Here is a 21,196-nt window from a genome sequence, read left to right as displayed (position 1 = left end):
CTGAAAAGTGATTCGAATTATGCGTTGTTCGATGAAAGGAAACCATGGTAATAGTTGTGACGTTGAGCAGCACCTAAGCTTCTGTTCAAGTAAACCGGGAGATCGAATCACGCGAGTTCGGATTAGCGAGATTCAACTTCATCATCTGTGTTGTTGCCGCGTCGAGTCAATAGATAATCGGTAACACGCTCAGAAATAAAAAAAAAATTTCGAGGCCACTTCGGCAACTCAAGTGTTGGTAGGCGAAAGCCGAGGACACTATGCCGTGACCACTTCCGGTGGATGTGGTGTCACACCGTTCCCGTCGCTATATCGATATCCAAATTATACATCTTTCGGGGATCTTAAGTGTTAATTACGCTTGATTACACATTTTTCGATCTAATTTGACACAAATCCGATGTTTTTCCGACCACTCTAGGACAATTTTTCACTATGCCGTGACGACTTCCGGTGGATGTGACGTCACATCGTTCCCGTGGCTATATCGACGTCCGCGCTACTTCGACGCGATTCCGACATTTTTGCCTATAATTAATTAACTAATTAATATACAGTCATCAAACGTGGCTTCTAGGTTCATTTTTCCTCCTCTATCTGAAGCAAACATTGGTTTTCTTCTGTCTTTTTTAGTTCCCGAGTTAAACGCGTGTGACACGCTTTGTTAACAGACGACAGTATGAGCCATTAAAGCCATAGAGTTTCTTACTATTACATACTATTACCTAGAGGGAAAGCTGGCGACCCGTCTATGGGAGTTTGCATGGAGACCCCTCGAGACCACTTCAGCCACCATGGGTGCTCAAAGCATCATGGGGCGGTGAGCTACCCACTGCAGAACTACAACTTTTGGCCAAAAAATAATAGAAAAATAAAGCTGTTCGATAATCAAGAATGTCCTAACATTCAATATCCTGTCTCTAAATTGCAACAAACGAGAAGAAAAACATGTAAATGAAAAGTTGCCCAAACAGGTGGATAGCTTTCCTATTGGCTAAGATATGAACACTACAAAAACTAATATTTCGTAATTAGCAGGCGCACTTTTAAAAGTAAATATATTTACATAAAAAATGTTGTTGCTTAGATACTTTAAGAGGTTTTTTAATGGCATTTCGAAAAAAGAAACCTTTTATTGGCGTTGTGTGCTGTGGCGGTTTTGCTACTATGGCTTTTGCACACTGCGTTCGCGCGAAAGTCGTCTGCGCACATACAAACAGCGTTTTTAGAATTAAACATCTTAGTAATGACACTCCGTGTTCCTGAAAAACTACGACTATCTCGCAACAAGTAGCTCACCGGCCCATGATGCTTTGAGCGTCCATGGCGGCTGAAGAGCAGCGACGCCAGCTTTCCCTCTATTTAATAGTAAGAAACTCTATGATTAAAGCCATTAAAAGAGACTGCAGAGCTGAGAGTCGCCTGTGTCGCTGCCCGCAGTGAGCGAAGTGGACGACGATGCACCTGTCGTGGCCGATGACGGCGGTGGCAGCGGAGGAGGAGGTGGCGGTGGAGGAGGTGGAGCACCACCGGCTCCCCAGGAGGTTGTCATCGTGCGCGGAGACCAAACGACCAGGCAGAAGCCGACAGCGAGGACACTGCCGCCACCAGCGGGTGGACCACCAGGCGGACCACCAGGTGGACCACCAGGTGGTCCATCAGGCGGACCACCAGGCGGACCACCAGGCGGACCACCAGGCGGGCCGCCAGGTGGACCACCAGCGCCGCCACCGGCGATCACGGTATCCACCCCCGGGCCGACGGGGACTGCACCACGTAAGAGGCACCTCTGCCACAAGAAAGAATAGATTTTACACAATACGCGGCCTTTTCTAATAGCGTTTGGGGGCTAATTATTAGCCCTGCATCCCTTCTACCCCCCCCCCCCCCCTCCCGACTACCTTGTCAAGTACACTAGTTACTCTGGGCCGAAACATTTGAAAACCAGGTCCTTTGACCTCACTTTGTGCAGGCCCCACTTTAGCCAAGGCACTATTTTGCCACTCATTCTTTTGTGTTTAAAATGAAAGAATATTAATCATCCGTAATTGCATAAACAATAAAGTACAGTCAGGCCGGAATGAAACGCGAACAGAGCATGTCAAGAAAACAAAATATTTTACCTGCCTACTTTCAGCTGAAGTGTACAACTAGCCTGATTCATGTGTCTGGGTAAAGGGCCTACTGAAATGCATAATCGAAAATAGGTTGTAAAGGAATATCTCGCTGCAAAGCAGAAATGTATGACATATGCGTGTTTGCGTTTCATTCCGGCCTGACTGTACTCTCAGTTATCCGGCCTGCGGTTGCGCCTGCTGATAGAACAATGACAGCGCTGGTCCTGTTTTCTTCTTTCTTTGTCCCTCGCCTCAGCGCTGTTTTTTTTTTTCCAGCAGTATGTACGAACTAGCTAAACTCCCCGTTTTATAGAACAGTGGAGCAAGCGGTAGTTCGTACCAGGGTTTACACTTGCAGCTGAATGACGGACATTCTCCGTCGGAAGCGGCGTCAGCAGTGGCGTCGGCGAACTACGCGATAGTAAAGGAAACGTCTAGTTGATCTCCCGCCGAGCACAGTAGTGCCCAGACAGCTTTGAGTCACACAAGTTATGTGGGCCGTGCTGAATTGGGAGAGCTTTTCGACATTATTATGAACTGCGAAACTCCCCACTTCATCCGCGTCAGACAGCTTTGAGTCACAACAGTTATGTGGGCCGTGCTGAATTGCGAGAGCTTTTCGACATTATTATGAACTGCGAAACTCCCCACTTCATCCGCGTATCAAAATCTCGCGATCTGATCGGGCCAAAATGCGTATGTCAGCCGACTGTCTCGCCACCTGCTGCTTGCAGAAGAACTATACCCAGCGCTACCTACTATATTCATATGGGAAACAAAAGTGACACGATGCCACGAATAGCTGGCTTCTTAATTTACAGGGGGCGCCACCATTTGTTAGCAGCCGCAAAGAGGGTACGGGGAAAAGCCAGGTTTCGAAGCGGAGTTTCTCAACTGGCACGATCAAAAAGCTCTAGTAATATACGCACCGTAATGAATGTGTCGTCTGTGGTCATGTTATACAGGTAACACGCGCTAAGGCGCGCTTGTCGGTGTCGGGGCGGTGCGACGCATGTAATGCTGCGAGTTCGATGTGGAACAGAATTGCGTGGCACACGCTTGCATATTGGGCAAAACTTTACAGCTCAACTTTCTAGCGAGGAAAGGAAGACAATGTCGAAAAGCATCGTTCTCCTAATGTTTTTCTCTGTCGTCGCCTGCTAGGCCCCCAGCTGCAAATATTCACTTTCAGTCTTTAGTTGTGGACGAGGGTAAATGGGTAGTAGCTATTTTGTTACTGCTATAATGCTATAAAAGCGTCTGCCTTTATAGCATCTCGTTGTCATCGTTCGGGCAAACTGACGTCATCGCAAAGCAGTCTCACATGACCCTCACCTGACCGATGGCTTATATGAATCTTTCAAATTTCAGTTTACCAATGTAACCGATCTGTCAGATTAATGGAAGAGCCGACGTTTTAGCTGTGACTTTTACAGTTGGTTAAGCTATTAACTGAACCTTCAAAAAAAATTGCGAGGCCACTTTGACGACTAAAGTGTTAAGAGGGGAAAGCCGAGGACACTATGCGGTGACGACTTCCGGTGGATGTAACGTCACACCGTCCCGTGGCTATATCGATACCCAAATTATACATCTTTCGAGGATCGGGGATAATTACGCTTAATTACACATTTTTCCATCTAATTTGACACAAATCCGGCGTTTTCCCGACCGTTCTGTGACAATTTTCACTATGCCGTGACGACTTCCGGGGGATGTGACGTCACACCGTTGCCGTGATTATATCGACGTCTGCGTTATTTCGACGCAGTTTTGACATTTTTGACTATAATTAATTGATTAATTACTTTACAGTCATGAAACGTGGCGTCTAGGTTCATTTTTCCTCCTCTATCTGAAGCAGCCATTCGTTTTCTCCTATCTTTTTTAGTTCCCGAGTTAACATGCTGCCAAAGCTGTGACACTCTCTGCTAACGGACGACAGTATCAGCCATTAAAGGCTTTCGCCTTAAAATTCTCTCATCGCATTGTTTCTTCCACATCCCACTGGACACTCAGGTGACACAGGGACGCATGACGCTAATCCCGGGACCTTAAACTTTTTTTCCTTTTCCATTCTTCCTTTTAACTGAAAGTTTGCAAAACTAAACTTCACTCGCTTCCACGAGTTCTTCCCTCTGTTCCCCTTTCTCTCTCGTCCGTGACGTCAGCGCCACGCCGCGGTGCCGCCTTTCGTTACAGCCCGCAAGGAGCTCGTGTGCACGGTGCAGCGGGCAGCCACCGCACCTCTGCTTTACCCGCCGGAAGGACTGTGTCACTACCTCTACTATACCTACGTGTATGTCCACAAGGACGAGATTGTGGCCGTCGAAATCCAGGACAGCTTCGAGGCCTTCAAGGTCCAGGTTTCGAAGGTGTACAACAGAACCGAAGGAGGCCTCGCATTCGACATTAGGTGAGCGGCGGTCAGCCAACCACTTGCATGGGTGCAATGCGAAGAGCCGTGCTAGCCGAATGATCAACGCAGGCTCAGCTAAGTTGAGAGAGATGGGTGGCGCGTTTTTACTGTTCGGTGCCCAGAGATGCAGCCCCTTAAGTATAATGTGGACGCTACACACATACACACACGTGCAAATACACACGCACTCACAAAAACAAGCACGCGCGCATAAACATGCACATCCGCGCACGCACATACATACACGCGCACACACGCAAACACACGCACACACGTGCGTACACATGCGTGGACACAAACACGCACGCATGCACGCGCACACACAAACACACGCGCAAACACATGCACGGACACAAACACGCGCGCACGCACACACAAAACACAAACACGCACGCACGTACACACGTGCACACACATGCACGGACACAAACGCGCGCACGCACACACACACTCGCACACACATGCACGGTAACCCCGGCATCAGAAATTTCCGGAGCCCTCCACTACGGCGTCTCTCATAGCCTTAGTCGCTTTGGGACGTTAAACCCCATAAACCAACCAACCAACACACATGCACGGACACAAAGACGAGCGCACCCACACGCATACAAAACACAAACACACACGTGCACACACATGCACGGACACAAACACGCACGCACGCACACAGAACACAAACGCATGCACGCACATACTTCATTCCAGATCTTGTCTGGCCGTCGTAGTACCTTAGTGGTTCTGGCGTTCGGCTGTCAAGTTCAAGGATGTGGGAGCGAATCCCGGCCGCGGCGATTGTATTTCGATGGAACTGAAATGCAAAAACGCGCCTGTGCCATGCGATGCATAACTGCACTATAAAGAACGCCGCGGGTGGCCGAAAATAATTCTAAGCCCTCCACCACTACGTCTCTCACATCCAGGTGCCATGCGGTTTGGGACGTGGAGCCCAACATACCGTACCAGACTTTTTTTTTTCACTCAGCTGAGGCGTTTATATTCCCGTCTTACAGTTTATGGCTATGGCGTGCGAACGTAACAACGAACCTTTCTCGGGCGTTGGAGGCTGCGCGTGAGAAAGAAACAAATAAAGATAGTTGCTCTTAGAAGCTCGTTTCTACTGCACCCCTATTACGTAAACTCGGCACGACCTACTGTCTCCCCTTACTAAGCTCCGATTCATTTTTATGCAAGAATTGGTTTATACAAGCCACATAACTGCGTGATTGCGATTCTGATTTGTTCTCACGCTCTGAACACAGATTACCCAATAAGGGAGCAAAGAGGGAGTAAGCGGTCCTCTAGCGCACTCCCTAATATGGGTAGGGTATGGTTTCCAAGCCCTGGAGTAGATTTCCATTGCTAAAAAATTAGCGAAGACACTTTGGAAATTACGAAGACCTTGTGGTCAACCCACTGCCGCTTCCCCGAACCAGTTGGCGCGGAATCACTGGGCCGCTTCGGAGCCGTGCGTCTCACTCTCTCGACTGCTACAAGACGTCTGGCGAAGGAGCGGCGGTGCAGCTGCCACCGCCGACGCGCGCGCGCTAGTTCTACCGCTACTGTGTGACGTCATGGTTGCTATGCACAGCTGCGCCCCCCACCGGCACACCGGTTGCTAACGAGGGGAGAAGGTTGCACCGCTGCGCGGAGTAGAGGCCACAGTTGGCACGATTCCAACGCACGGACTGACACCGCGAGCATGAGCCATTAAAGGCTTTCGCCTTAAAAATGCAAATACTTGCAGATAGGGACGGAAACAGATTGCGCCACTGTTAAGAACATTCAGGGGAGCGTTTCACCATAGCATAGCATAGAACCTTAGCACCATTGCTGCGAGTGGAGAAGGCCTGACGTGGCGGAAGTTGCTTGTACTTCCGGCGGGTCTAAACGTGTCTGTCGCGGATGTGATGGATCGTGCCAAAAGAGTGTGGCTGTTCGTGTGTGCGGTGTGTATGGTGGGGAGGGGGGTGGGGCAAAAGGGATATAATATGCGGTAGCATAAGGAGCTCGTTACACCTGGGTTCCAGGTGCATATAAATGTACGGTGTGCGTGTGTGTTGGAGTTGGTCATGTCGCGTGACTAGGCCTAATATGTGGTTACGAGGAGTCAGGGTCATGACTAAGCGGAAAGACAGCAAGAGGAAGTGACGTTACCGTAACGCAAGCGTTCCGACGTGTCATCTGGGTTGCGTATGTCTAAGTAACGCTGTTAAGCGATGTTGAAGTGATCCTTGTGCTATCGCAAATGCATTCCCGTAGCAGACGTATTCCCTTACCCTTCCAGCATCTCCCTGCCAATTGTGAACTGCTGTTCCCTTGCGAGACCGTTAGCTTGCACTTAGTCTTTGAAATCTTGAAAACCAGCGTTTTGATTTTTCTCGGTCCTTTTTATTTCCAGATACACGTCGAAAGACGACTTAACGCCGAAAACTGAACAACAATTGATCGAGCTGGCCGGGACAAATATCAAGCACTACGGCGTATTGAACATCTTTGCTCGAGCGGAAAAGATAAAACCCCTCATGGACAAAGCCAAGGACTTGCTCAGCGTAAGCAGCACAAGTGTTAGCTCCTTGGGCGCAAGTACGCGTAGACGGATTGCGAAAACATTAGATGGCTCATCTACACTAAAACCCGGCGTCGCCTGAAAAGTGACGGCGTAACAAAACTAAACTCGCAATTGGTCGAAATGGTGTGACGTCATCGAAGGCGGCAAAAATACGAAATGCTAACCACTAATAGTCACTACTAATACTCACAACTGAACCAACTACTTTGGAATAGACTAGAATTAGAATAGAATTGGATTACAATCGGAACAAAATTAGAATGCAATTGAAACGGAACTGAAACAATTGAAATAGAATTTCAGTGAAATGAAATATTTTATTTGCTATCAAATACAGATGGGGGGACTGTAGAAAAAAGTGGTCCTTGGGCAGCTTGAAGGGTCCACAGTACCTTATTTGGGCAGAGTGACAGCATCACATATACAAATATATTCTTTATAACCAAACATATACATATATATTTAATATGATGCAGATGTAGTACTAATAGTACAAATGTGAACGAAAACAGCGGAGCTCACTGCTACATATGCAAAATAAGACAACAGCAAGGCTAGACAACATTACATAGCAACCAAATACATCTGCCGGAGGTCTTTGTAGGATGACGTGAAGAGATCAAAACGGACCGAATTATAATAATTTAAAAGCGTTGGTATAGTGTACTTAAGGCACTGTTCCCGTAATTTGAACGTGACCTCGGTACTGACCAATCCTCGAAGTGTTTGTATTGTAACTTGAAGTTCTGTCCTGTAATTGGGATAGGTTACGTATATTGTTGATATTCCAGCGGATTTCCTGTTTATATACATGAATTGTAAGCTGGAATTACACGAGTATTTAGAGAAAGTTGATGTGGAAGCAGTATAAGAAGCATTATATGTGTGTCGGAGATATTTTTTCTGCAACAGGTGGATGTGTTATATATTAGTGGATGTTGTGTTTCCCCATACTAAATGACAATAGTTCAAGTGTGATTGAAAGAGTGAATGATAAACCAAACTTTTGATGCCTGTGGGAAGGATATATAGGATATATGCAGCTATCAGCGGCAGCGTCGCGAACCGCGGTAGCCACGCGATCTCGTGTTCCCTTTTATATTGAGCAACCCTGCAGAAGCGTTGATACTTGTGGTATCCCCATGAGACCTAAGTGATGCTCAAAATGAATTTAAAAACAAAATATTATAATATTAAATTTATAACCAAATTTATAAATGACTATCTTACTGCATTTTTTGCGATAGTGTAATGCAAGCTTAACTCGGGATTAGCCTTACAGATTTTGCATGCATGCATGCATTTATGTATGTGTGGAGGGACATGCATATATGCAGGTATGTATGCAGGAAACGTACGCAGAACGAAACGTGTACCAAATCACCCCACACGTATCCTAAATCGGCCCCTTATACACCTTGCGCTATAATATATGGGCTTCAGTCGGAGCCCACCTCACCAGTACAGCTCACCTCAATAATAGAGGAGTACCTGCATACGTACAGGGTAGCCAAATATTAAAGGGAACACGACGGCACATGGCCTCAGCGCTTCGCGAAACCCAGCGGCAAAGGCGCATGCGCACAGCCGGCTCCTCTTTCCGCGCATGCGCGTGGGGCGGCCCATTCTCACCGGCTGTCACCGGCAGCGCTTCGCGAAGCGCGGAAGCCACGCGATCTCGTGTTCCCTTTTATATTGAGCAACGCTGCAGAACCGTTGATACACGTGGTATCTCCATGAGACCTAAGTGAAGCGCAAAATGAAGGTATGCACCAAATTTAAAAATGACTATCCATCTTTCTTCATGTTTTGCAGTTGTGTAATGCAAGCTTAACGCAGGATTAGCCTTAAAGCTTTTGTTTTTCACTTATATTTTTTTTCCTGCAGGCTTTCAAGAGAATTCAAGGCACCAACAACGATAGGAAGACGATTATAGCCATCGGCTTTACCGACTACAACGGAACCGATGCGTGGGACCAGTACAGAGATTGGATAAAGAAGGCTGTTGAGTGAGTTTGACTTTTTTTTTTCTCGTTAGCGTCAAGAGTTGTCAAAGTAACGACGCCACGGCAATAAAGCAGCAATAAACAGATGCACGAGACTTTTCTGCCAACGAGCGCAGCTTTTGTAGACCGTATGCACTGTCCTAGAAATTCTCGATTAACACATTTTTGAACGGAAAGTTGTTTATGAACGCATTTTCACGCACATCGGGAGACTGCACCATAACAATCAATAAATCCGCAGATCGTTTTTCGATAATGCGAGCGTAGAGCAAAGTTTAAATGTAACATTTTGCTACATATCGTATTATTAGACCATTGCCATCAATATGCTCATAACGCCGCCGCGGTGGCTCAGTGGCTATGGTGCTCGGCTGCTGACCCAAAAGACGCGGGTTCGATCCCGGCCGCGGCGGCTGGAATTTCTTTGGAGGAGAAATTCTAGAGGCCCGTGTACTGTGCGATGTCAGTGCACGTTAAAGAACCCCAGGTGGTCGAAATTTCCGGAGCCCTCCACTACGGCGTCTCTCATAGCCTTAGTCGCTTTGGGACGTTAAACCCCATAAACCAAACCAAACCAATATGCTCATAACAGTGTCTTGCAATATTCCACACATTCCTCGGAATTAAAATTGATGCCCCGAAAAAAGCAGGACTTGGCCATTATTGTCATAGCTAGGGGTTGGATTTTGCGGTTTGAACCGAAAAGCACCGGTAAAATCAAGCAGATATCACTTTTGTTGCGAAAGCAACACTACGCGAGTCACCGAGCCATTTCGCGGAGCTGACGAAAGGTCATGCTGCGCATGCGCGAGGAGCAGTGACGTCACACGGCGCACAGCTGGCGCGCCGCCGCCGTCGCTGCACGGGTGACTCAGAGGTGCCGCCGCCGCGATCGCCAGTTCTGCATGCGCAGTAGCAGCGCATAGCTAGCGTGCCGGGGCCGCCATCGCTGCCGTGCGCTCTCCATCGCCTCTCTCTCTCCTCGCTGCTTTCGCAAACCTCCAGGTTTAACCAGAGCTAAACCACTGCCAATTTTCTAAAATTGCATTTTAATCGCATCCATGTCACAGCTAGCTGGTTATTGAGTATCAATTACAGTAGGTCACAGGAGAAAATTAAGTGCTGGAATAAGTGCGGCGCTAAGACAGCGGTGTCTTTCGAACTTAGAACCCGAGGTTAAAGTTTGGAAGCATTGATCCGCGAACTAGACCCGCCATTGCAGGTCGGGAGGCTCCACGTCCTAGCCAAGAGCTGTCTGCGAGCGTAGCGCTGTCTTTCCTGTCCGCCATGTTTGCTGCCTTACAGGTTGTCAAAAATACGCATGCGTTTAAGTTTGTAACTGGCAAAATGCGCGGAACTTAGTCCGTAAACCATTCGGGAGCCGAACGCACTATTTCTTGAGAGCCTCTATAGAAAAAGCCCGGCATTTCTGGACATTCAGAAGCTAGCGCCTTCTATTGGCTTCCTTTAGCGAACACCGCGTAACTCATCATCATCATCATCAGCCTGACTACGCCCACTGCAGGCCAAAGGCCTCTCCCATGTCTCTCCAATTCGATGTCAGTGCACGTTAAAGAACCCCAGGTGGTCGAAATTTCCGGAGCCCTCATAGCCTTACGCTTTATGACGTTAAACCCCATAAAACCAAAACCAAACTATGTTTTAAACTTGCAACTCTGAGCAACGTACAGAATCCTGAGAGATTATGCGCTAACATGGCGCCGGCTCTTCCTCCGCTCTGCTAAATCTGATCTCCCCGCGCTCACACCAAATGCTTCCGACGGCCAAAAAAAATCGATGCGATGTGCCGAGAATTGGAAATTCCCGCGATAATTTTCACTGGTCAGCGCCACGGGACGCATGGTGGCAGCAGTTCAAACTAGAAGCGTTCGTTCGTGGCCTCCGCGATCAAGCGCGAGCAACGGCGCGCTGCCGGAGCCGATCGCGGAGGCCACGGTTCGTCCATGTTTCCTCGACTTTCGACTGATAGTGCTGTTAGACGCGCATATGTTAAGTACTTGAGACTCGCAGATACTTCTTGCGTACATTCTGTGAGCTCCAATGATCCAATCCATTGTTAATCTCGGCAAATCGCTGCCGCATAAGACTGTTTTTCATGAAAGCAAAACGCTCGCGATTCATACCGCCGCGGTTTTAAGATTTTAAGGCCTTGAATGGCTCATACCGTTATCGGTTAACAAAGCGTATCACACGTGTTTAACTCGGCAACTGAAAAAGATAGAAGAAAACCAATGGTTGCTTCAGATAGAGGAGGAAAGGAAAAAATGAACCTAGAAGCCAAGTTTGATGACGTGAATTAATTAGTTAATTATAGTAAAAAATGTCGAAATTTCGTTGAAATAGCGCGGATGTCGATATAGCGACGGGAATGATGGGACGTCACATCCTCCGGAAGTCGTCACGGCATAGTGAAAATTGTCACAGAATAGTCGGAAAACGGATTTGTGTCAAATTAGATGGAGAAATGTGTAATTATGTGTAATTTACACTTCAGGTCCCCGCAAGATGTACAATTTGGGTATCGATATAGCCACGGGAGGGAACGGCGTGACGTCACATCCACCGGAAGTCGTCACGACATAGTGTCCTCGGCTTTCGCCTCTCAACACTTGCCAAAGTGTCCTCGCAATTTTTTGCGCAGCGGCGGCAGGACTCGCGAGCGTTTTCGCTTGCATGTGAAACAGGCTTTACATTGCGCTCAGCTGAGCAATTGATGAAACTATCAGGTGAATAACTGCACGCCGCGGAAAATGTTTTCGAAGCAGTTTCATGGCATACGGCGTTTTAAAGGGTAGCAATTAGTGAGTGGGGTAAATGGCCTCCTGTTACATGATGCACTGTGATATCGAGAGACCTGCTGTGACTCATATCCATCTCTATTTTCATTTCTGTTTGCAGGGAGTACGAAGCGGACACCGTCATCGCATTAAGCTCGTACCTGGGCACGGACGACCCCCTGACGTGCAGAATCATTCCTCCCGACTCGCTCGACATCAATGACGATGCTGCCCCGTCCATTGTAATAACCACTTGTTCTGATTGCGTGAGGAATGGGACAAGCAGATTGGCGCGGAGATACCACAAGGCAATCTCGCTGCTCTAACAAGAGGGTAAACGAGCGATGGAAAAAAGAGTGGTGGCAGACAGGCAGGCAGGTGGGCGAGCGGGCGGACGGACAAGCGGGCGAATAGGCGGGCGGACGGACGGACAAGGAGGCGGGCGGGCGGGCGGAGCAGAGTTCTCGGATAAGGGGCAAAAGGCAGATGTGCTCTGCCTGACAGGGCCCAAGCACCCGATACACTGCTAGCATGCAGCAAAGGAAACAAGAACATCGTACATATCTCAATATACAGATTAGGCATAAGGCTCTTCAGCTTATTTTTATTTATTTATTTATCGCAAGTACTTGTAGCGCCCAACAGCATTATTGTAAGGCGATCCTTTCGGAATGGTATTCCCAGCAATGTAGCGGACATGTAAAAACTTGTGGAGACGTTTGAGTCACCTTAAGAGTAGTTCTCGATACATCATCCGCCATATTCGTACTGCTAGCTGCAGTAGCAGTTATCCTCTGTGTTGTGACGGTGCCGAAATTTGTATATATAAGGTATTTTTTCAGTTTCTTGGTTTAGATTATCTATCTAGGTTGCTGTCCAGAAACAAGATAGCTGACAACCGAGTAGGCAGGTTTGGAATGACGCCACAAGGTCACGTGACATCTCTCGACCAATCATCTTCAGAGGACTTCGATTGTGCTATGGAAACGGAAACGATAGGGCTTTAAGAGGCGAGAAGCAGAGTGGATGAGAGAACAAAAGATTCAGTGAAATTCTACGGAAAACTAAGAGAGGGGAGTAGACGCAGGCTAGACATGTAATGCAGGTAATGTAATGCGCGCAGATGTAATGCAGAAAATGTAGGGGATCCCAAAGGAAGAAAAACATAGCAAAGCCCGGTTGATAATGGAGAGAAAGTAACCTGTGTGTTGATTATGATTATAGCCCAGAAAGTACGATGCATTCCGTGAGGTTTAACGCGCCGAACAGGCACCAGCTGAACTCCTTGCTTTTGGCTCACTCAGCTGCTTTACTTCAGATACACTCTTGGTCAGAAGTCTTCAGGCCAACCCTGTCGAAAACCGCAACACAATGAATGAACAAAGATTTATTTTCTATTGTCACAACATATATTTTATGGTAATTTTGACATTGAAGTTGTAGTAACAACAAATTTTGGTCATAACGTAATTTTCTGTAGTATTGGGCTGTACCTTGTCGTGGCGACAGACAAGGTTCGTTTTAACTGATTTGCTCTTGAGCCGTGCATTTCGGCAGCCAAGCAACACGGAAAGTTGAAGGGCGAAGAAGATTCTTCCCTTCTAACCTCTCCGGACTATTCGGGCTTCGGGATGAATGGATGGAAACATTATTACACACAAAAAAAAAAAATCTTCCAGGGTGGTCCCCTACTGGTCCAGGAGTCCACGGGCTTGTGCTTCACGTAAAGCCCGATCCACCAGCAATTTCTGGCCGTTGGGCTGAGCGGTCCGTAAAGTAGCCTCCCAGGAAGAATGAGTGGGATTGGGGATGGGGGGTACTGCCTTTGGAGAAGGACATTCCCGAAGGTAGTGAAAAAGTGTGGATTTGGGCACGCCACAAGTGTTACAATCAGGAGGAAAGAGCCCCAAAGCGTTTTATCGGGCTTCGGGAGCACTATAACAAGTCCCCTAGTATATGCCGCTCAGGAACCAACCGTATGGCCTGAAGACTTATGACCAAGGCTAGTCTGATGCGATTTCTTCAGGCTTTACCTACTCGGATTGAATCGTTATAACTTAGTTTTTTTTTTCTGGAAAGAAGGCAAAATAGAAATATTTGTGCTTAGCTAGCCGCTTGATTTTTCTATTTGGCACCGCGTCATTTTTTTTTTGTTGTTGTTGGAGAATCAGTGACCAACAAACCGCGAAAAAAAACTGGTCTCGTCCTGCGGGGATGACCGCGACAACCTCCGAATCCTGTTAACCTTATGTTAAAATTAAAGAGCCCCAAAGCGTTTTATCTGGCCCATGCTGTGTGTGTCCCTATGATCGCTTGAACTCTCGTGTAGGTAAGATGAACTGTCGTGCTCGCCCCACTGAAGCTTCGATCGTTCAACGATGACACACGAATAGACCCCCCCCCCCCCCCCCCCTTTGCGCGGCTTAGAAGTTAATACCCTGGCCTCCAAGCTTTTGACGAAAGGCTCTACATCAGTAGATGCTTTTAGCATAGCCCGTACCGTTACCGCGTATACCACGTTGCCTCTGCGCGCGCGCTGATTGGTTTCGATGTGGCAGACGAGCGCGCTGTGGACTAGGGTGCCTCGGTACGCGCGCCCCCTCATTCGGAGCGGCGGAGCGGGGCGCGTGCGTCAAGGCACACTACTGTGGACTAGAAAAGCTGATAAAGGGACTTTACTGTAGACTACTGTCGACGGGAACGTGGCGCCATCTACCGCCTTCAGGGCGATCTATGCATACGCAGTGACGGATCACGCTGTGCGGTAGTGGTAGCGGTACGCGCTATGCTAAAAGTGTCTAATGTTCTTTAGTCATCATTGATAATCAACACTATCTCCACAGCAGTACCTTGCACTGCACGAGCTGCGGTGTCGCCTTATCTCCGCAACCTACCCAATCTCATCCGCACACCATACTCTCTGCCACTGCCTGCTCTACGTTTGTCACCTCTTGAAATCTACCCCATTACGCTAAGTGACAATCGGTCATCTTCACTTCACATTAGCTACCCTGTTCTCCCTGTGTTCAGATAGGTTCTACCCTGTTTTCAGATAGGTTATCATTAATGTCATCTGATGGTATCTCCGAAGCCTATTATATTAACCAACAAATGGCCACGATCGGTCGCCTGCTTTCACTGTGTCCATCCCATATTTCGATATGGCGCGTGCAGAGAGAGCGAAAGGGTGGCACTAATTGATCTCGCAGATGAAGCACGCGGAGCTGGTGACGTCATCGGTCCCGTATCTAAAGGTGGACGCCGTGGTCGGCCTCTCGCTTTACATGGGGGCGCGGGTGTACACGACTACCCTGCCGGACTCGGAAAAGAACACCACCTCACGCCTCCTGTACTCCGGCTGCGCTGCAGAGGCGACCACGAATATTGACGCCGTGAGCACCTTGACTCTCTCCACCCTGAAACGGATCTTCCCTGGCGGTACACTGGACTGGCGGTGTGCGATCCGTTACCGTGAACCGCTTCCGCGATGCGCCACTGCGCGCGCGCAGTAGGCCATGCGGGCGCAAGATGGCGCCACGCTCCTGTCAGCTGTAGAGTTCCTGTATATGCTACCAAAGGTAACATATACAGGAACTCTACAGCTGACAGGAACTCTAGTCAGCTGGGTGCTCGCCTGCTGCGTCAGGACCAATCAACGCGGGCTCAGTGGTGCATCGCGGAAGCGGATCACAGTAGCGGATTCTATTGACTTGTATGCGCTCCGAGGAGAACACGATGATGATGATGATACGTTGAGTTTTACTGGCATAATGGGCAGCTTGACCGAAGAGCGCCATTGCTAGTGCATAGATCTATGCAAAATTTTGAATACTGGAAAAGTGTAAGGTACTGATACGGAAATATTGAAGATAATGGTCCATTCTTTCGATAAGTACCAACATCTTTCTTTTGTAATGCTTCTATTGCTCGCATCGAGCACTTAAGACTACCATATGAAAAAAAAACAGTGAAGAACGGTTTGACGATAGCAAAGACATTAATAGCAAAAAATTACAAGCCTGCCGACAGGTGATCAGAGGACATATTGATTATTATAGTCATATCTTACAATATATGAAAAAAATGGCAGTCGTGAACTCTTTCGCATTCAAAAACGCTTTTGTCCAAAGCATGTGAAAATTTTGTTTTAAAAGATACTATAGGCACAAATTGAAGGGGACCTGTATTGATTTATTACCTCGCTGAATGCGAACAGGCATATACACTTTAAACACGGCTTTTATAAGCTAGAAAAAAATGCGACGTAGGTACTGCTGCCACCTGCCACATTCGCAAACTGCGTTGACGTTAATGCTTCATTTTTGGTTGCAAATCTCTGGTTCTATGGCCCACACTGCCATTCCGCTTTAAATTATAATCACGGCGTCCTTTTCACCACTGATGTCCCGAGTTCGAATCTAGTAGCAGGAAAATAAAATTTCCTCCTCTAAATCCAATATGCTTACCCTTAAACACGTCTTGTGCTGCATAACAGGTGTCACCACAGACACAAGAGACAAGCAATCGATTTTTACTAACGAAATTCGAATGTAATTATCTTTAGTGTGCATTTAAAATTTCACATTACTGTGTTCTATGGAGGATGGAAAGACTGGGAGAGGCCCTTACTATCCTAGCTGCATGAAAAAAAAAATGTACCGGAAGTCATGCGTTTTCGCAAGGACTTCTGGGATTGTTTGGCTCATCACGCAACACAGTCGTCTGCATCACCCTTCTTTTAGCTACCAGCCTCCTGGCGCGACGCAGGATCGTCTGCTCGCCTTGGTCTTCGCGGCGCATGCGAAAGCGCGCTTGAGATGACGAGCTATCATGGCGGAACCCTCACTTCCGGTTTCAAAAAATGCGAAGTAACAGCCTCTCCCAAATTCTCTCCATCGAGGAAAGAAATAATTCAGGACAGGCTGTTGCGTCACATTTTTTGAAGCCGGACGTGAAGTCCGCCCCGCTCCCACCGCCCCCCAACTTGGCCGCCGTCTGCTGCAGCAGACAATGCAGCAGACGACGCCGATGCAGCCAACGTTACTATTGGTTGCGCCCAACGTTTATCTATAAACGTTGGCTGCGCTGGCGGCCCAAGACTCCCAGTAGTCATTGCGAAAGCACGTGACTTCCGGCATGCTTTTTGGCGTGCAGCTCAAACCACTGTTTATAAAGCTTTTGGCTCGAATAGCGAGGGTCTTTCCCGAGCCTTCCTCTTTCCATGCCTGTTCTGCGTCTCCCATTATGGAGCGATGGGCAGGCGGAACTTGGCGGAAGTACGTCATCTTGGGTGTCCGTCCCAACCATGGTCCCAGCGCACTCTGCTTGCTATGCTCAGCTCTTCCTTTCGCACTGTCGATTAGCACTGCGCGTAACGTAAGCGGGGATCCGCCATTTTATTCCTCCCAGACCTGCGAAGGGAACAGATTCAATCAGATCCGGAAAGTGGAAACCAACGTCAACCTCGGCTTCCACGGGTTCGGGTTGTCCTTGTTCTGGGACACGAAGAGGACACTACTGCCAAAGGTAATGACGACAAAGCGCCCCACACAATTGAATGCTTACTTGTAACTTTAGTAGGAACTTCTTAAGTCATGTCCGGTTGCTTTGAATTCCTGCATTATATTTACTGGTTTAACCCTGCAATCCCGCTCTTTGTCAATGCCTGTATTATGTTTACCGTTTTTTATCCGCTCTCCAGTGCATGTAACCTATTCATTGTTTGTCCCTCACCGTATGCTGTAGTGTTGTGTATATTGAGAGAATGACACTCGTCAGGCATTCGTGCCTTTTTGTCAGCCTCTTAGACAGACTTGTAGTTTTGGGCTTTGTCTGCCTGAAATAAACATTCAACTCAATTCAAATCATATGCGCTGCCCGCTAGGCCCGATTCTTCAGTATACAGGGTGTTCTATTCTATTCAAATTTAAAAATTATTTCTGTTTTAACGTGGTAATACGAGTCTATAATATGCAGGTTTTAATTCAAAGCAGATTTGTTTTTCTGAATTAGCTTTAATTCCTGCTGAACACTGGTTTCAATGTGGGACCGTCTGGCCAAGTGAAAATCTTGTTAAAATGTATTTGTAAGGATAAAGTGTAGTAATAAGTACAGAAATGTCCTACTTAATTGTTCACTTTTATAGAGCGGTAAGAAACAGTGCGCATATAACGAAGCGAAGTACGACACCAGCTGTGCTGCTCCCTGCAGAACTTGTTCGTCGCTCGTTAGAGAGTGTAAGTCGAGCACCGGTGCTAAAACTTTCCACGGGGTAACCACACAGCAACGCAAAACCTTTCGCAAACGAAAGAGGCTATTTACAGTAGTGTTCGTAAAGCTGTATATGTTCGGCCTTTCAGAACAGAGACACGTTTCCCTTAGGGCTGTCGCCAGTTAATGTCACAGTGTAGACTGCTTGCCCGGTTTTCTGGGAGGAATGCGAAGCTTTTAAAATTCCCAGGTGAAAAAAATTGACAGTGGCTTAGCTCGGCTATGCCAGGATGTATGTAGCGAAAGTAGGCATGCGACACAGCTGGCGAAGCGAGCAGAGGCGTGCGCAACGACGAGGCAAGCGCTGTGACGTCATACCAAACGGCGGCGGCGGCTCCGCGGCGTGGCGCTCGGTGTGACGTCATGCCAGATGGCGCGGCGAGCGCGCGGTGTTCGCCAGCTGCGGCGGTTGCTGGGCAACGGCTCAAGGTCGGTCTCTGTGCCTCCTCGGAGCACCGCCACAACGAAATCGCAAGTTCGTGGGCAGTGTAGCTTTCGCTACAAAAAAAAAAAGCTAGTGAGAAAAGTAAAGGCGCATAACTGCCTCAGAAGTTGCAGGATGGCTCCCACGCAGTGCAGCCGTAACAAACATAGGCAGTCGTCATCTTCGTCGACAGGTGGAGCTGTCGGCGCGGTGGCGTCGAGCGCTGCTCCGTCGTCAGTCGGTGTGTGGCAGCTAGTGGAGAAGGATGGCTCCCAAACGGTGCAGCCGTAACAAACATAGGCAGTCATTGGCAGTCGAAGTAGCGCGACAAAGGCTTTCGCCTAGCGCGCTTTAGGCTGCCAAAGTGCCCCCATAGTTTTTAACCATATATGTGCTCAAGAGCAAAGTGTTTAAGCTCAGGGTCAGGGTTGTTTGTTTTTCTGTTATTACCGGGGACTGGGTCTTGATTTGTTGTGCCTGCGTACCTCCAAGGTGGGGAAGAGGTTGTGACAGGGCCCTGGTACTGTTATGGGAGAATGTCCGAAACTTCCTCTATGCAGTGGATGGTTAGGTACACGAGCCACAGACCACACCTGGGCACAGAGCAGCTCTTGGGTTAACGTAACGAAGCAGATAGACATCTGTTCTCTACTAGAGTGCCCACTGTGGAGGTGTTCTTGGGAAGGCCGAGGCAGAATCGCAAGGCTTTAGCTTGCATAGCTTCAAGAATTTTGATATCTGTTTGCGAGATACCCTGCAGAGCTGGGAGACTAGCGCAGAAGGCCTTCACAGAGCGCTCCACACAGCCGTTGTAATGAAGGTGTCGAGCAGTCTCTTCGGGTTATGGAGAGCATACGAAAGGCTTAAGAGCACAGATCGATTGTCAGCTGTTGCACATGTGGGGACAATGGCAATGACCTGTCAAACGTCACCACCAGGAATTTATGGCTTGTTGAGGGGTTCCTTTAACGGGAAAATGCCGATTCCTTCTTGCGTTGTGTCCGACTGTGGAACCAATTGCTCAGTAGACTTCCCTACTGCATCAGTGAGCCACCGTGCGCGAACACCATACGTGGGTACATAGTAGCGTGCGCTAGCATTGCGTGCATACATTTGCAGTCAACTCGGCACTGATACGACGCTTGTATAGAGTACTATTTTTTTTCCTCATGCGTGCATGTTATTGTGTGCAGTCGTGAGCAAAATGGGAGAGAACAATCTTTTTGAGCAAGATTGCGAATTTTCTGGTTATTTCTGCAGTAAATTTGAGAGTTATTTCTTTACATTATACGCCAAGAGTGAAACTAGTTCGAAATCAGAAGAGAAAAAAAACTGCAATTGTCACGCATGATTATGGAGTGGCCCGTTAATGAATGCTCAAGCTTTGTTCCCTCTAATATTGCTCACGACTGTACATGTCGTTCGCCGTTCTGCAGGTATAATATCTTTTGCTTCTCTCGCCTCCAAATTTCTCTTTTTTTCCTTTATTTCTATCCCTTTCATACCTGCCGGTCGCAGACTAGGTGCCGGCCTGAATCCCGCAGGTTCTATAGCAGGCAATGCTCCGCTCTGTTTTGCTCCCCTGTCAAAACACCCTATAGGCAGCATCGCCCCTTCAGCTTAGAGAACGAAAGACACAGTTGCTCAAAGTACGGGCTGCCAGGTTCGTTCCGAAGCCTCCCATGGCATTAGCCGATGCTCCAGCGTTCGCGTTTTGTAGCGTGAGCTACATTGGCCACAGTCTCGCCGATTCGCGTGCTCCCTTCGTCGACCATACTGCGCATGCGCGAGGAGGGAGTGATGTCACTGCGCACAGCTGGCGCGCCTCGCCGCGCGCGCTCGCCGCTGCCGCCGGCGCAGAGCCACGTGACGTCACTGCTCACGCTACGTATATCCTGGCATAGCAGAGCTAAGCCACTGCCAACTTTTTTCTTTATCGATTCACTTCCTTGCGTGGCGAACACAGGTGAACTACGTCAAAAGCATTGCTCGTGACCGCTTCGCCTGGCTGTACCTGGACGTAAACCTCGCCGACCCCTACAGCGCCTGTAAGCAGCCGCAGTGGGAGAAAATTCAAGAACTGAGAAAGGTGTTCGGAATCGGCAACACGCCGTGACAACGCCATGATTTCCAGGTTGATGCCCAGAACGGAGTCGCTTGATGACAATAAATGGCGTACGTTTTCGACAGCGTATTTCAAAGCCATACCCTGTGCAGACGGAAGCAGACGACACCTGTAGAAGCGCCATCTGGTGACGTGATTTTTGATGAAAAGCGTCGAAGGGTGCAACTTAAGTGGAAGTACACTCCCAGGTGAAATTCTAAGTTACAGCTAAGTTACTTGCGTGCCAGTAATTGCTGCTTTAAGAAAAATGCTGTAAAAATAATTCATTTCGAGCGCGAGGTTTAAACTGCGATTTTGGTGGCTTCAGGCGGTCTGGGAATGAAACCTGCAAGTAACACATCGCCATCCCGCCAAGGGCCTGGATAAAGCGGGAGAGCGAACGATTTCGATGCTGTGTCCAAACAAACACGTTGCTCTGCTACCTGGCTATATTAAAGCGAAAGCATTTCTTAGCTCATCGGTGGGGTT

The 21,196-nt window shown here is 48.2% G+C and overlaps 1 protein-coding gene across 1 annotated transcript; it reads left to right on the top strand.

Moving 5' to 3' along the window:
- The first annotated feature begins 1,497 nt into the window (after positions 1-1,497).
- On the top strand, positions 1,498-20,767 carry LOC149331691 (uncharacterized). Its single transcript, XM_089555552.1, has 8 exons — positions 1,498-1,776; positions 4,320-4,533; positions 6,935-7,085; positions 8,993-9,114; positions 12,031-12,151; positions 15,119-15,301; positions 17,319-17,435; positions 20,570-20,767. The coding sequence occupies exons 3-8, from the start codon at positions 7,059-7,061 to the stop codon at positions 20,717-20,719; spliced, it is 720 nt and encodes a 239-aa protein (XP_089411678.1). The 5' UTR covers positions 1,498-1,776; positions 4,320-4,533; positions 6,935-7,058; the 3' UTR covers positions 20,720-20,767.
- The last annotated feature ends 429 nt before the right edge of the window (positions 20,768-21,196 follow it).

The sequence above is a fragment of the Amblyomma mixtum genome, chromosome 8, assembly GCF_055824585.1.
Source record: "Amblyomma mixtum isolate Tamu chromosome 8, ASM5582458v1, whole genome shotgun sequence".
Classification (NCBI taxonomy): domain Eukaryota; kingdom Metazoa; phylum Arthropoda; class Arachnida; order Ixodida; family Ixodidae; genus Amblyomma; species Amblyomma mixtum.
This window is presented reverse-complemented; position numbering and strand designations above follow the sequence as displayed.